Source organism: Salmo trutta, chromosome 16 (assembly GCF_901001165.1).
Source record: "Salmo trutta chromosome 16, fSalTru1.1, whole genome shotgun sequence".
Classification (NCBI taxonomy): Eukaryota; Metazoa; Chordata; class Actinopteri; order Salmoniformes; family Salmonidae; genus Salmo; species Salmo trutta.
In genome coordinates, this window is record NC_042972.1 from 10,128,277 (window position 1) to 10,142,699 (window position 14,423).

Here is a 14,423-nt window from a genome sequence, read left to right on the forward strand (position 1 = left end):
GATTAGAGAAGTACAAATAAATATTTTGTCATACCCGTCTGATATACCACGGCTGTCAGCCAATCAGCATTCAGGGCTCGAACCGCCCAATAAATAATCAATTTTAATTCATGCCAATAACAAAACCCTATTATCAATTATTCAATAGACGTGGCGCTGCGAGCATAAAACACAAATATTTCACAACGTGACCAGTTTTCACCCAATGCATTTCATAATACCACTGTTGCCCGGTTCAATCTTCCTCCCCACAGCTTTGTCTCCTCCTACTGGAGGACCAGAGAACAGGACTCTGCTGAAGGATTGGACAGATATTTCAGCCTGGTCCCAGATCCGCAGAGCTTCATTCAACTCTTCTGACTATTACTGTCTGTCATGCCTTTGATGTGCTTTGTCCATATTAGGACGGCCTCAGAATCACAACATTAAAGATATAAGACTTGTACAGTATGGCAGTTCTGGGTTGCCTGACGTGTCATCTTGAATTTAATTATTCTGCTCTATGACCGTGCCATCCTGAAATCTGAAACTGCCATCCTAGAAGTAATTTGTGCTGGTGTTAAAATGAGGTGCGTTGTACAAAACAATTGAATCAGTGATTGGATTGTCTCTAACCAATCTAACCAATCAGAGTATCAAAGTTGATACGGTCAACATGTAGGCCGGCTCTGGCCCAACCCATCGATTTCTGGAACCAATCAGAATGATCAGAATGTGTCCGCATTCTACAAAACTTAAGGGAGGCAAGCAAATCAAGACTCATCAAGGAGAAGAAACGCTAGTTTGGCTATAGATGGGTCGCCAGGCTATGTTCCTGGCTGAAAGTCAGAAGAGTTGGCTAATGATCTGGGACAATGGCTACTGATATCCTGTATGTTCAGTAAAGTTCACGATTCCAATTCTTTGGATTCAAAGAAAGCTGATGAAGAATTAGATAAAGAATCGCTCTTCAACGTCTCCTCAGTGGTACGGGTAGAGTATAAAGCACATCAACATCTCCTCAGTGGTATGGGTAGAATATAAAGCACATCAACATCTCCTCAGTGGTACGGGTAGAGTATAAAGCACATCAACATCTCCTCAGTGGTACGGGTAGAGTATAAAGCACATCAACATCTCCTCAGTGGTACGGGTAGAGTATAAAGAAGTAGAAAACTCTTTGTCTAGTTGTATTTTACATCAACAACAACAGTCACATGATTACATCGCACATCTTCCACATGATAAGGCCAGCCTTTCAGTGCTGGCACCTCTGACATTAGCCATCTATTCCATGTAGCATACATGCTACCCATGTTACCCATGATACATGTTCTTTGCTAAGTTTCTCCATGAAAATTTTCCTAACTGGTTAAACAATATGTGATTGCAAGCAAACCAAAAACATGTATGGTAAGTAGCATATAACATGACCAGCATGTTTTGGTAATCTTCATTAAATTACTATAATTTACACTGGGTTGGATAGATTACTTTCTAAATGTAATCGGTTACAGTTACTAGTTACCTGTCCAAAATTGTAATCAGTAACTTAACTTTTGGATGCCCAAACTCAGTTTCAGTTACTTTTTGGATTACTTTCCCCTTAACTCAGTAACATAATCTGATTACTTTCAGTTACTTTTGGATTACTTACCCCTCCAATCAGTAATGTCAACTGATTACTTTCCCCTTAAGAGACATCAGAAGAAGATGAAAAGGATCCATCAAACCAGGTGGAACAAACTTAAACTGGCACCTTATTTCAGTGCTGAATTGAATGTCATTGAGAAACAGAAAGGTGGCAAACTGTATTCTTGCCCAAACATCCTTTCTGAATTTAAAAGTAATCGAATAAGTAATCATCTAGTTTTTCAAAAGTATTTGTAATCCATTTAGCTGGTAAAGTAGCTGATTACAGTTACATTTTTGCATTATTATCAGATTACATGTAAATGATTACATGTAAACAGTTACTCCCCAACCCTCCGTTTACATATCGTTTACATAGACATCATACTACATGAGAGGCCTATCTACTGTTTAGCATCATCAGAAGGGGACTGCAGCAGTTGTTCAGAGAGCTCATTGTCTTCACCAGTCGCCGGCTCCTTCGACATGATCTGATCCAAGAGCCCTGAGAGGGGAAGAGGATTAAAGCATATTTAGTATGATTATAGCATGATGGTATGATAGCAGGATGGTATGATAGCATGATGGTATGATGGCATGATAGCATGATAGTATGATTATAGTATGATGGTATGATAGCATGATGGTATGATAGCATGATAGTATGATGGTATGATAGCATGATGGTATGATAGTATGATAGCATGATGGTATGATAGCATGATGGTATGATAGCATGATGGTACGATAGCATGATAGCATGATGGTATGATAGCATGATAGTATGATAGCATGATGGTACAATAGCATGATGGTATGATGGTATGATAGCATGATGGTTTGATAGCATGATGGTATGATAGCATGATAGTATGATGGTATGATAGCATGATAGTACAATAGCATGATAGCATGATGGTATGATAGCATGATGGGTTGATAGCATGATGGTATGATAGCATGATGGTGATGGTAACTATTCCCCAGGTCGTTGCTGTAAATGAGAACGTGTTCTCAGTCAACTTACCTGGTAAAATAACGGTAAATAAAATAAAGAAATAATGATAGCATGATTGTGCGATAGCATGATGGTATGACAGTATGATATGATAGCATAATAGCATGATGATATGATAGGATGATCATATGATAGCATGATGGTATGATAGCATGATAGTATGATAGTTTGATTGAAATACAATAGGTTGGAAAGAAAACCATATCTACAGTATATTCATCCTGGTCTTGTCCATTATCTGATCGAAATCAGTTCATAATGCTTCTTTAAATCATCTAAACCTGGCTGAAAATGTGGGCATAATCAGAATGTGGACATGATCCAGACACAAGATGGATGTTAGTACCAGGTATAAACAGGGCTTACTGTATGTCTGTTCATCTCCTTGATATCTCCTCAATCTTTTTGGAAATCAAAGAGAGACACTGCCTGCGCCTCAAATGGATCCCTATTCCCTATATAATGAACTACTTTCGACCAGAGCCCTGGTCGAAAGTAGTGTACTGCATAGGGAATAGGGTGTCATTTGGGATGCACCCACTGAGTATTCATAGAGCCAAGCCAAGGGGTGAGCAATCAATCATACACTGCGACAGCTGGTGTCGGGATTCCAGCCAAGCGTCAATACACCACCCCAACCAGCCATGCCTGGCAAGGTAAGATTGCCCACCTGAGCTACAACAAGGTGTTAATAGAAGTCTGTCACATTACCATTGGAGCCGCTCTCCTTCCATTTGAACTTGTTGTCTTCTGTGTGTCGTGTCCAGGTGGATCTGAAGCTGACCAGTTCTGAGGTGATGTGAGACAAGCTCCACTGTAGTCCTCTGGAACTCTCCTTCCACAGATTACTGAAAAAAAGACAAGAAATGCATCAGACCTGAGTCAAACACATATGTCAAATGTAATTGTGTTGTGCTTGATTTAGATTTGTGTTTGTGCTTTTGGAACTATTCCATTGGTTCTATTGTACAGCAGCCCAAGTGTTTGAAAGTATTTGTTGTGTGTAGGTACAAGTTAAGAAACCAACCAGCTAACTAATGTCTCAGCTGGGGTTCTAGTGTTATAAACATGCTTTGAATGCCACCTATGTCGATTGCAGGGGTCCGGTGGGCCAGGGTTGTCTTCCACCAGGGGAATGACTATCTTCTCAGCCACGTCAGTCAGTAAGGAGAACGTAGGGTCCACTATGAAGTCTATGAAACCTGCGTACAAAAACAGTATTGTTAGCTATAATACTATGAAAAAAATTGCTACTTAGTATGAAAATGTATGCACTTACTACTACAAGTGGCTCTGGATAAGAGCGTCTGCTAAATGACTAACATGTATGTCTAATAATACTAATATTATACATTATGTAACAACCCTGTTATTTACATGTTAAAGATCACATCTTCATACACAACCTGCATATGTGCTTTAGACAATATACATTGTCCAAAGTATATAAAATGAGAGCATATATATTGATTGTTGATGACTGAGGGATGACTCAGTGATGACTCAAATGGATGACTCAGTGATGACCATGTGCAGTAATGTCTTATAATTTGCCTATTTGTGACTCTGCAACCAGGGTGCTGTTCCGATCACACAGTGGAGAGAAGGGAAGACCAAGCTCTGCCTCTCTGTCACCCTCAGAGAAACAGAAAGAGAGAAAATATGTTTCAAAGACAATCAACAACGAGCAAGATAATCCAGGACCGACACAGTACACAAGACGATCCAGAACCAACACAGTACCAAATACTATCTAAAACTGAAGCAGTCAAGAAAACCCTGTACCTAGTTGTAAGTTCCTCCATGGGTCCTACCTGTCTGAAGAACTCGTCCATCAGGGCTTTGGTCCAGCGAGAGTGTAGACTCCAGGGCTTGGAGGGGTGGCTGATGTCTGCAGTGTGCAGTAGTAGGGACAGCGCTTTTGGTTTGTCTATGCTGTTGACCACAGGAAACAAATGACCACGAGTGATTGCTAGATATGGACCAGAACAGAATTTGAGCTGCTTTGGCTGTCATGTTAATCATTGGAGTCAATGGGAGAGTTACACAGCATATTCATTTTAAGTTATGAAAAATAAATTGCTCTTCAAGTAGTAACAGGAATGAAATCCATCAATATGTCTAAAAAAATATGATGACATTGAATATAGTACCTTTCTCATAGTACCTTTCTCACAATGTGCTATCTAGTAGGCCTACAGTTAATTTGATCACTATTTTGTTGCTGAGAATTTCCCTGCATGGCAGGAAATGCAAACTTGTAGTATATCTGAGGATTAAAATGTCTTCTAACGTTTGTCATTTCCATTTAAAAATGTCAGACTTGACTTGCTCTAACGAAAATTATACAACCCATACATTCATTATAATCCACATAATACTTCACATTTCCTGTTGCTGCAGGATTATTTTCGTGCTGTAGCAAATTGTCTCAAATTAAGATCCTACATCTGTACCACCATAATCTACATCTCGGATGATGTGACCTGGGTAAAGTGTGGAGCAGCACGTACCCTTCGTGCTGCTGCAGACACCCCATCATGGCTTTGACCTGGACAAGGTGAGACGACATGTCTGTAGCCAACACCATCTCTATCACCAGCGCTCGCAGCTCCCTGTCACACACACAGAAACACACCCATGTAACCTTTCCAGACTGCCCTTTCACACACAAACGCATAAACACACCCATCTAACCTTTCCAGACTGTCCTGATGGGTTTCCCTGTTCCCATGGTAACATAGATTTGTGCTGCTCCAAGCAGAGTTGTGGTTGGGTTTGCTTGTGTCTGTCTGTCTGTCTGTCTGTCTGTCTGTCTGTCTGTCTGTCTGTCTGTCTGTCTGTCTGTCTGTCTGACTGTCTGTCTGTCTGTCTGTCTGTCTGTCTGTCTGTCTGTCTGTCTGTCTGTCTGTCTGTCTGTCTGTCTGTCTGTCTGTCTGTCTGTCTGTCTGTCTGTCTGTCTCACAGCATATTGATAGAGTACATCACTCCTACATCCACTGTTCTCTGGAGAGGTTCATGAAGATGTTGGATTGGTCGTCCTGTAGAAGATGGAACGCAGCACTGATGTGGTGGCTCTCCTGGACTGACCGGTCGTTGTAGATCATAGCAAAGTCTGACCTACACAAAACACACACAGATGAAAAACAATCATCAAGAAATAGTTAAATTGGTTCTAGTACAATGATCGGTGTGTGCTTTAGCTAAATCATCTGACTACTGTTGTCATGCCTTAGCTTTAACCCTAATCCTACAGATCTGGGACCAGGGTATAATTTGTCCTTTGTCCTACAGAAACCTGTATGGCATGACAATGACAGTCAGAGGGGTTGGCTAAAGCACATACAATGCATTCGGAAAGTATTCAGACCCCTTGACTTTTTCCACATTTTATTACATTACAACCTTATTCTAAAATAGATTAAATACAAAATAATCCTCAGCAATCTACACACAATAGCCCAAAATGACAAAGCAAAAGCAGGTTTTTATACATTCTTGCAAATGTATTAAAGATTAAAAAAAGGAAATAACTTATTTACATAAGTATACAGACCCTTTGCTATGAGACTCGAAATTGAGCTCAGATGCAACCTGTTTCCGTTGATCATCCTTGAGATGTTTTTGCAACTTGACTGGAGTCCACCTGTGGTAAATTCATTTGATTTGGAAAGGCACACACCTGTCTATATAAGGTAGCACAGTTGACAGTGCATGTCAGAGCAAAAACCAAGCCCTGAGGTCAAAGGAATTGACAATTCTTAAATGGAAGATTTTTGGAACCACTAAGACTCTTCCTAGAACTGGCCACCTGGCCAATCTGAGCAATTGAAGTAGAAGGGAGGTGACCAAGAACCCGATGGTCACTCTGACAGAGCTCTAGAGTTCCACTGTGGAGAAGGGAGAGCCTTTCAGAAGGACAACCATCTCTGAAGCACTCCACCAATCAGGCATTTATGGTAGAGTGGCCAGATGGAAGCCACTCCTCATTCAAAGGCACAAGAAAGCCTGCTTGGAGTTTGCCAAAAGGCACCTAAAGACTCTCAGACCTAAAGACTCTCAGATTGAACTTTTTGCCCTGAATGCTAAGCGTCACGTCTGGAGGAAACCTGGCACCGTCACTACGGTTTAGGATGGTGGTGGCAGCATCATGCTGTGGGGATGTTTTTCATCTCCAGCGACTGGGAGACTAGTCAGGATCGAGGGAAAGATGAACGGAACAAAGTACAGAGAGATTCTTGATGAAAACCTGCTCCAGAGCGCTCAGGACTTCAGACTGGGGCGAAGGATCAATTTCGAACAGGACAATGACCCTAAGCACACAGCCAAGACAACACAGGAGTGGCTTCGGGACAAGTCTCTGAATGTCCTTGATTGGCCCAGCCAGAGCATGGAACCCGATCGAACATCTCTGGAGACCTGAAAATAGTTGTGCAGCGACGCTCCCCATCCAACCTAACAGAGCTTGAGAGTTTCTGCAGAGAATAATGGGAGAAACTCCCCAAATACAGGTGTGCCAAGCTTGTAGTGTCATACCCAAGCAGACTCGAGGCTGTAGTCGCTGCTAAAGGTGCTTCAACAAAGTACTGAGCAAAGGGTCTGAATACTTTTGTAAATGTAATATTTCTGTTTTTAATTTGTAATAAATTAGCAAACATTTCGAAAAACCTGTTTTTGCTTTGTCACAATTGGGTATTGTGTGTAGATTGATGAGGGGAAAGAAACAATTTAATCAATTTTAGAATAAGGCTGTAACAAAACAAAATGCTGAAAAAGTCAAGGGGTCTGAATACTTTCCGAGGCACTGTACATAGATGACCAGGCTCATATGTATAGCGACAACATAAAACAGTGAGATTCTGGGTGGTGGAACTGTAATAAAGAGATGTGGTAATGAGAGAAGAGAACAGATGGATATAAATGACTCAGGAGAAAGGAGCAGGAGGAAGTTAATTGAGTCGCATCCATTATCAAGCCCCCTGTCGAAAGTAATTTGCATACATGTTTACTAGGCACTTAGGAATGGATAATAAACAGATATCAGCGCTACACAGTAAATGGGAATCCCCGTAGGGATAAACACTGCATAGAAAACTTCGGCAAGTGTAGAAAAAGGAGACATTTAATTGTCAATGTTTTGGCTGTACAACAATTTTTCAAGACTGCAGCAACAGCTTAGTATGTGTTTTTAGGATTAATCTGCTTCCATTTACAAGCAGAACAAAAAGAGCATATATGTAATAATGTTGTAACAGTATAATGAGGAAATGCGATGCAATAAAACTGAATAATCCCAATGGAGGTGCCCAAGATTCAGGAGTAAAAATAACATTTCACTGGGGAGTAAAAATGCCTGAAATCAAAATAAAACAAGAAGCTTTGCACACACACACACACACACACACACACACACACACACACACACACACACACACACACACACACACACACACACACACACACACACACAAACACAAATCAAATCAAATCAAAATGTATTGGTAAGTATACAGATTCGCAGATGTTATCTCAGGTACAGTGAAATGCTTCTGTTTCTAGCTCCAGCAGTGCAGTAATATCTAGCAGTACAATAACAATACACACATCATCCACAAGTAAAATAATATTTGAAATATCAGAATGGAATATACAGTTGAAGTCGGAAGTTTACATACACTTAGGTTGGAGTCGTGAAAACTCATTTTTCAACCACTCCACAAATTTCTTGTTAACAAACCAAAGTTTCGGCAAGTTGTTTAGGACATCTATTTTGTGCATGACACAAGTAATTTTTCCAACAATTGTTTACAGACAGATTATTTCACTTATAATTCACTGTCACAATTCCAGTGGGTCAGAAGTTTACACACACTAAGTTGACTGTGCCTTTAAACAGCTTGAAACATTCCAGAAAATGATGTCATGGCTTTAGAAGCTTCTGATAGGCTAATTTACATAATTTGAGTCCATTGGAGGTGTATCTGTGGATGTATTTCAAGGCGCTGCGGTTGCAGGCGGTGCAGTTTCCCTGCCAGGTGGGGATGTAGCCAGACAGAATGTTGTTGATGGTGCATCTGCCAAATTTCTTCAGCCTCCTGTAGTTGAAGAGGTGCTGATGTGCCTTCTTCACCACGATGTTGGTGAGGTGGTACCATTTCAGGTCGTCAGTGATGTGCACGCCAAGGAACTTGACGCTTTTGACCCTCTCCACTGTGGCCCCGTCGATGTTGATGGTGGTGTGCTCTCTTCGCTGTCTCCTGTTCTCCAGGGAGAGGTTATTCCCACCACTCCACCAGGGCACTAACCTCCTCCCTGTAGGCTTTCTCGTCGTTGTTGGTGATCACTGTTGGTAAACACCACTGTTGTGTCGTCAGCAAACTGGATGATAAGAGTTGGAGTAGTGCGTAACCACACAGTCATGGGTGAACAGGGAGTGCAGGAGGGGGCTGAGCACACACCCCTGAGGGGCTACGTGTTGAGGGTCAGCATGGCAGAGGTGTTGTTGCCTATCCTCACCACATGGGGGCGACCCATCAGGAAGTCAAGGACCCTGTTGCACGGGGAGGGGTTCAGTCTCAAGGCCACAAGCTTAGTGATGAGCTTGGGGGGCACTATGGTGTTGAAAGCCGAGCTGTAGTCGACAGCTTTCTCACATAGTGTTCTTCTTGCCCAGGTGGGATAGGGTGGTGGGCAGTACAGTACATACACACACAATTTAGTGTATAATATGCCTATTAAAATAAAAAATATATGCCTATAATGTCCCAGTTAAAACAAATAAACCAGCAGTTTGTTTAATGAGATGAACAGCTAGGTCAGGTCACAGTAGTTTGTTTAATGAGATGAATAGCTAGGTCAGGTCACAGTAGTTTGTTTAATGAGATGAACAGCTAGGTCAGGTCACAGTAGTTTGTTTAATGAGATGAACAGCTAGGTCAGGTCACAGTAGTTTGTTTAATGAGATGAATAGCTAGGTCAGGTCACAGTAGTTTCTTTGATGAGATGAACAGCTAGGTCAGGTCAAAGTAGTTTGTTTAATGAGATTAACAGCTAGGTCAGGTCACAGTAGTTTGTTTAATGAGATGAACAGCTAGGTCAGGTCACAGTAGTTTGTTTAACGAGATGAACAGCTAGGTCAGGTCACAGTAGTTTGTTTAATGAGATGAACAGCTAGGTCAGGTCACAGTAGTTTGTTTAATGAGATGAACAGCTAGGTCAGGTCACAGTAGTTTGTTTAATGAGATAAACAGCTAGGTCAGGTCACAGTAGTTTGTTTAATGAGATGAACAGCTAGGTCAGGTCACAGTAGTTTGTTTAATGAGATGAACAGCTAGGTCAGGTCACAGTAGTTTGTTTAATGAGATGAACAGCTAGGTCAGGTCACAGTAGTTTGTTTAATGAGATGAACAGCTAGGTCAGGTCACAGTAGTTTGTTTAATGAGATGAACAGCTAGGTCAGGTCACAGTAGTTTGTTTAATGAGATGAATAGCTAGGTCAGGTCACAGTAGTTTGTTTAACGAGATGAACAGCTAGGTCAGGTCACAGTAGTTTGTTTAATGAGATGAACAGCTAGGTCAGGTCACAGTAGTTTGTTTAATGAGATGAATAGCTAGGTCAGGTCACAGTAGTGTCCTCTTGTGAGAAGGTGGGAATGGTCCGTGGACGGTTAAGGGATGGTATGACGAGTGTGTTTCATTTGGTAACTTCAGAGAGGACAGGAAACACACATAACTATATCTCTGAATATGTAAGTTTCTAAAATATGGGGTTCGCATCTAATTCTTGTATAAGATGAATGATTAAAGATGAACATTTGTGAAATGATGTAATATGATGTTAAACCTTTAATGTGAAGGAATTGGATTCCCTTAAAAGTTTAACTAAGTCATTGGCCACGCCCCCGTGAGCACGTCATGGATCTGGCGTCATGGAACAGCCCTTTGCTACTGTTACGAATAAAACCCCCTCCTGAGGAAATCCTCTTCAGACCACAAAAACCTCAGTATAAGCTAAGGTTTCAATGGTTGTTGAATTCCTAACCATACCATGTGGAGCATTGGCTACACGGCGGGAAATGGTTCAACTCTGAGACTATCGATCCCGACCGAATAAGAGCAAATCTTAGATACCAATTACTAGTCTGCAGCTAGAAATGATGTCAACCTGGGATGCGAAGACCGAAAACCACCGAAACATCTATCTATGAGAACATTTCTGAATAGTACTCTGAAGTACCCATTCTAACCACGAAAGACCTTGATCTTCAGGGAAGCAGAGAGAGAGACTCTTGGATGAACTCTCCAACAGACAGACGGACGATTCCAACAGAGGTCACGATGAGTGAGAATTCATGTGCAAAGGATTAGCATTTGAAATAATATAACTATCAACTGTGTAGTGATTCCTTTTTGTCTTTCCCGCTCTTCTCAGTCCACACCCACTTCCCTTTGTCCACCAATCCGTCATATCGGTTTAGCCCACTAGGGAACCTCCCCTATCATTTCCTTGTAACCATATCTACTGTTTGTGTGTTTATGCATTTCTGTGATTTTTTAGTTAGTTAGTAAATAAATGATCAGGACAATTGGTGTAAGGATGATTCATAGTAAAGGCTGGGTTCGTGCAGATAACCATCAATTTATGACGTTTGGAATGAGACTAACGTGAGGTAAAGAATAAGTGACCACCCATTGAAATAGCTGTCTAGGGAAAATCAAAGAAATACTCCCAGACTGCAGTTCCTATGGCTTCCACTAGATGCCAACAGTCATTAGAAAGGGTTTCAAGCTTGTTTTTTGAAAAATGAGCTACAATTTGTAGTTTTTCAAGGTGGCTCTCATTTTGACTGTAGTCTTGTGGCGTGTGTGGATGAGGGCACACACTTCGTTATTTATCTCCGGTATTGAACGCACTATTCTCCGTCTTAAATTTTATCGTTTATTTACATATTAGGGTACCTGAGGATTGATTAGAAACGTTGTTTGACTTGTTTGGACGAAGTTTATTGCTAACTTTTCGGATTCTTTGTATGCATTTTGAACAAGGGGAACAGGTGGATTACTGAATGAAGCGCGCCAAATAAACTGGCTTTTTTGGGATATAAAGAAGGACTTTATCAAACAAAACAACCAGTCGTTATGTAGCTGGGACCCTTGGGATTGCAAACAGAGGAAGATCTTCAAAGGTAAGTGATTTATTTTATCGCTATTTCTGACTTTTGTGACGCCTCTGCTGGCTTAGAAAATTATTTTAATGCTTATGTACGCGGGGCGCTGTCCTCAGATAATTGCATGGTATGCTTTCGCCATAAAGCCTTTTTGAAATCTGACAAAGCGGCTGTATTAACAAGAAGTTAAGCTTTTAAACAATGTAAGACACTTTTATTTTCAGAAATGCTTAATATTACTATTTTTGTATTTTGAATTTCGCGCTCTGCAATTTCACCGAATGTTGTCGAGGTGGGGCGCTAGCGGCACGTCTAACCCAAATTAGACATGGACTGACTTTTGGGGCATCCACAGCTACATGCGATAACTCATTTTCCACTTTGACATACATGTTCAGTCAGCACAGAAGAGACATGCTGCACACGAGGAAAGCACAACTAATCCAACTGGCATTTTTTGTTTACTGTTCATGTAACTAGCCTGAATATAGATTGTGTCATGCCTTTATCGATCAGATATTTAGTTTACTGTTAATGTAACTAGCCTGACTATAGATTGTGTCATGCTTTTATCAATCAGATATTTCGTTTACTAGTCCTGCTACTTGGTATCTCTGTTCTGTTCTGTTCTGTTCTGTTCTCATTCGATGTGTCGGTATTCTAAGCTAAACTGCTATTCAGTATTTTTGTTAGCATGCATGAATAACTAGGCTACTACTTTCAGCACTTAGTTAGCATTATTTAGTTAAGACAGCTGTGTGTACGGCTGCATTCACATAGGCTGTTTGTATTTGGTGAATATCCCTATCTATCTTGTAGCCTATATTCATTACCAAAATGTCCTAGCTGTATGGCGCTGTCCATTGTGCTGATTCAGTGCAGCAGATATATGCCACAAAGCACTCTATGATCTCAGAGTCTCTGCATTTGAACTTTATGTTTATTGTGGTATAGCGTGATTATATAAAGCAGAATTCAATATAATTCCAATGCAAGAACCCCCAAAAATGTTTCCCCCTTGCCGATTTCAACTGCCCCCTTAATCACTGTATCCTGGCGCCGGGTCTGGTGAAGTGTGATCACAGTGTTGTTCTTTGTAGTGTTGATAGGCCCTCATGTTTTTGTTCCCAAAATAAAGAGTTGATCTGTGTGCCAGGAGACAGAGTTGTTAGGTGCCTCTGTGTCTCTATGTGGAAAATCTACTGCTAAAATTAGCAGCTTCCCTCCATAAGATATGTTTGCTTAAGAAGGAATAGGAGCTGTAAGCAACTCTCTCTCACTGTCTCTCTCTATCTCTCTGTTGCGTTCTCTCTCTCTTTCTGTCTCTTTCTCTCTTTCTTGATGAACTTTCTTTCTTTTTTCTCTCTCTCTTTCTCCCTCCTGCCCTCTCTCTCTCTCTCTCTCTCTCTCTCTCTCTCTCTCTCTCTCTCTCACACACACACACACACACACACAGACACACACACACACACACACACACACGCGCGCATAAGTACGCAAGCACACACACACTCTCTAGCTCTCTGTCTCTCTCTTGCTCTCTCTCTCACTCTCTCACTCTTTAATGCATTTTGAGCACCTCAGTAAATAAAACATACAATTATTGTTTATCTTAGTTGGTGTAAATGTGGATTTGATTTCACTCTCTCCCACTCACTCTGAAATCAAATGCATCTTCGAACACCTCAGTAATTCTTACTTTACTTTATCTTACTTTGTGTGAATGTGGAAGTTGTTGGTAGTTCCAGTGTGTTCGTAGTCATGGATGGCAGCAGCAAACAGTGACGCCAGGACCTCCAGTTCAGTCAACCAGTGCTGCATGTGAGACCCACACAGGTACCCTTGTTATAAACATCACATACATAACCTACATATACCTTTCATATACAGTTAGTGTATCGTTATTATAGAGTAACCAGTGCTGGAGGCTAGACCAACACAGACACCTCTTATTATAAACACCTGCATTTCAAATGCAGTCATTCACATTGGCATACAGTAAATACATCTTCTATAGTACTTTGGATTATGTTTTTTTCCTTTTTTTGATTGTAGATTCCATCAATGTAAATGTCTTTGTCATTTCCAATCCCCCATATATTTTTGGGGTAAATATATATATATATATATATACATACACATACTCATATATATATATAAATATACATACAGAAATATACACATACATATACATACAAATACACATACAAACATACATATCTTTAAAAAATATATTTTCATTTATTATTTCCCACAAACCCTATACATTTTCTTATGCTATTTCCTACATATACTGTAGCTAGTGACCTGACCAGGCTGACACAATTTGGGAAATCTCCCTTCCTGAACTATGACAAACAAATACTTGACAGGGATGACCTGTTGTAAACTGAGAGAAGACGAGTTGTACTGTACCACTAGTCCTGTACGTAAGAGCAGACAGTGTAGGGTTTGTGTGACGTCGGCTGCGTGGACACTGCTGTGGTACGGGTTGTTATGTTTACTGTAGCCTTTCTCCAGCTTCTCCAAGAAGGACATCATAATGGAGATTGGGATCTGTTAATGCCACACAATTTGACATGGAAAGTTCACACGGAGTTCATCTGTTGTGTTCGAGCACACTACAT

General features: G+C 40.8%; 1 protein-coding gene across 1 annotated transcript in view; it reads right to left on the reverse strand.

The window, feature by feature from the left end:
* Window positions 1-85: 85 nt before the first annotated feature.
* Window positions 86-14,423, reverse strand: part of LOC115150059 (calcium/calmodulin-dependent 3',5'-cyclic nucleotide phosphodiesterase 1B) — a 32,398-nt gene continuing 18,060 nt past the window's right edge. Inside the window, exons 6-14 of the mRNA XM_029692964.1 lie at window positions 14,212-14,352; window positions 13,511-13,611; window positions 5,624-5,749; window positions 5,143-5,244; window positions 4,444-4,564; window positions 4,184-4,265; window positions 3,714-3,831; window positions 3,341-3,477; window positions 86-2,116 (exon numbers count right to left, since the gene is read on the reverse strand). Coding sequence (XP_029548824.1) covers window positions 2,016-2,116; window positions 3,341-3,477; window positions 3,714-3,831; window positions 4,184-4,265; window positions 4,444-4,564; window positions 5,143-5,244; window positions 5,624-5,749; window positions 13,511-13,611; window positions 14,212-14,352 — 1,029 coding nt within the window. The 3' untranslated portion in view covers window positions 86-2,015. The remainder of the gene's footprint in view (window positions 2,117-3,340; window positions 3,478-3,713; window positions 3,832-4,183; window positions 4,266-4,443; window positions 4,565-5,142; window positions 5,245-5,623; window positions 5,750-13,510; window positions 13,612-14,211; window positions 14,353-14,423) is intronic.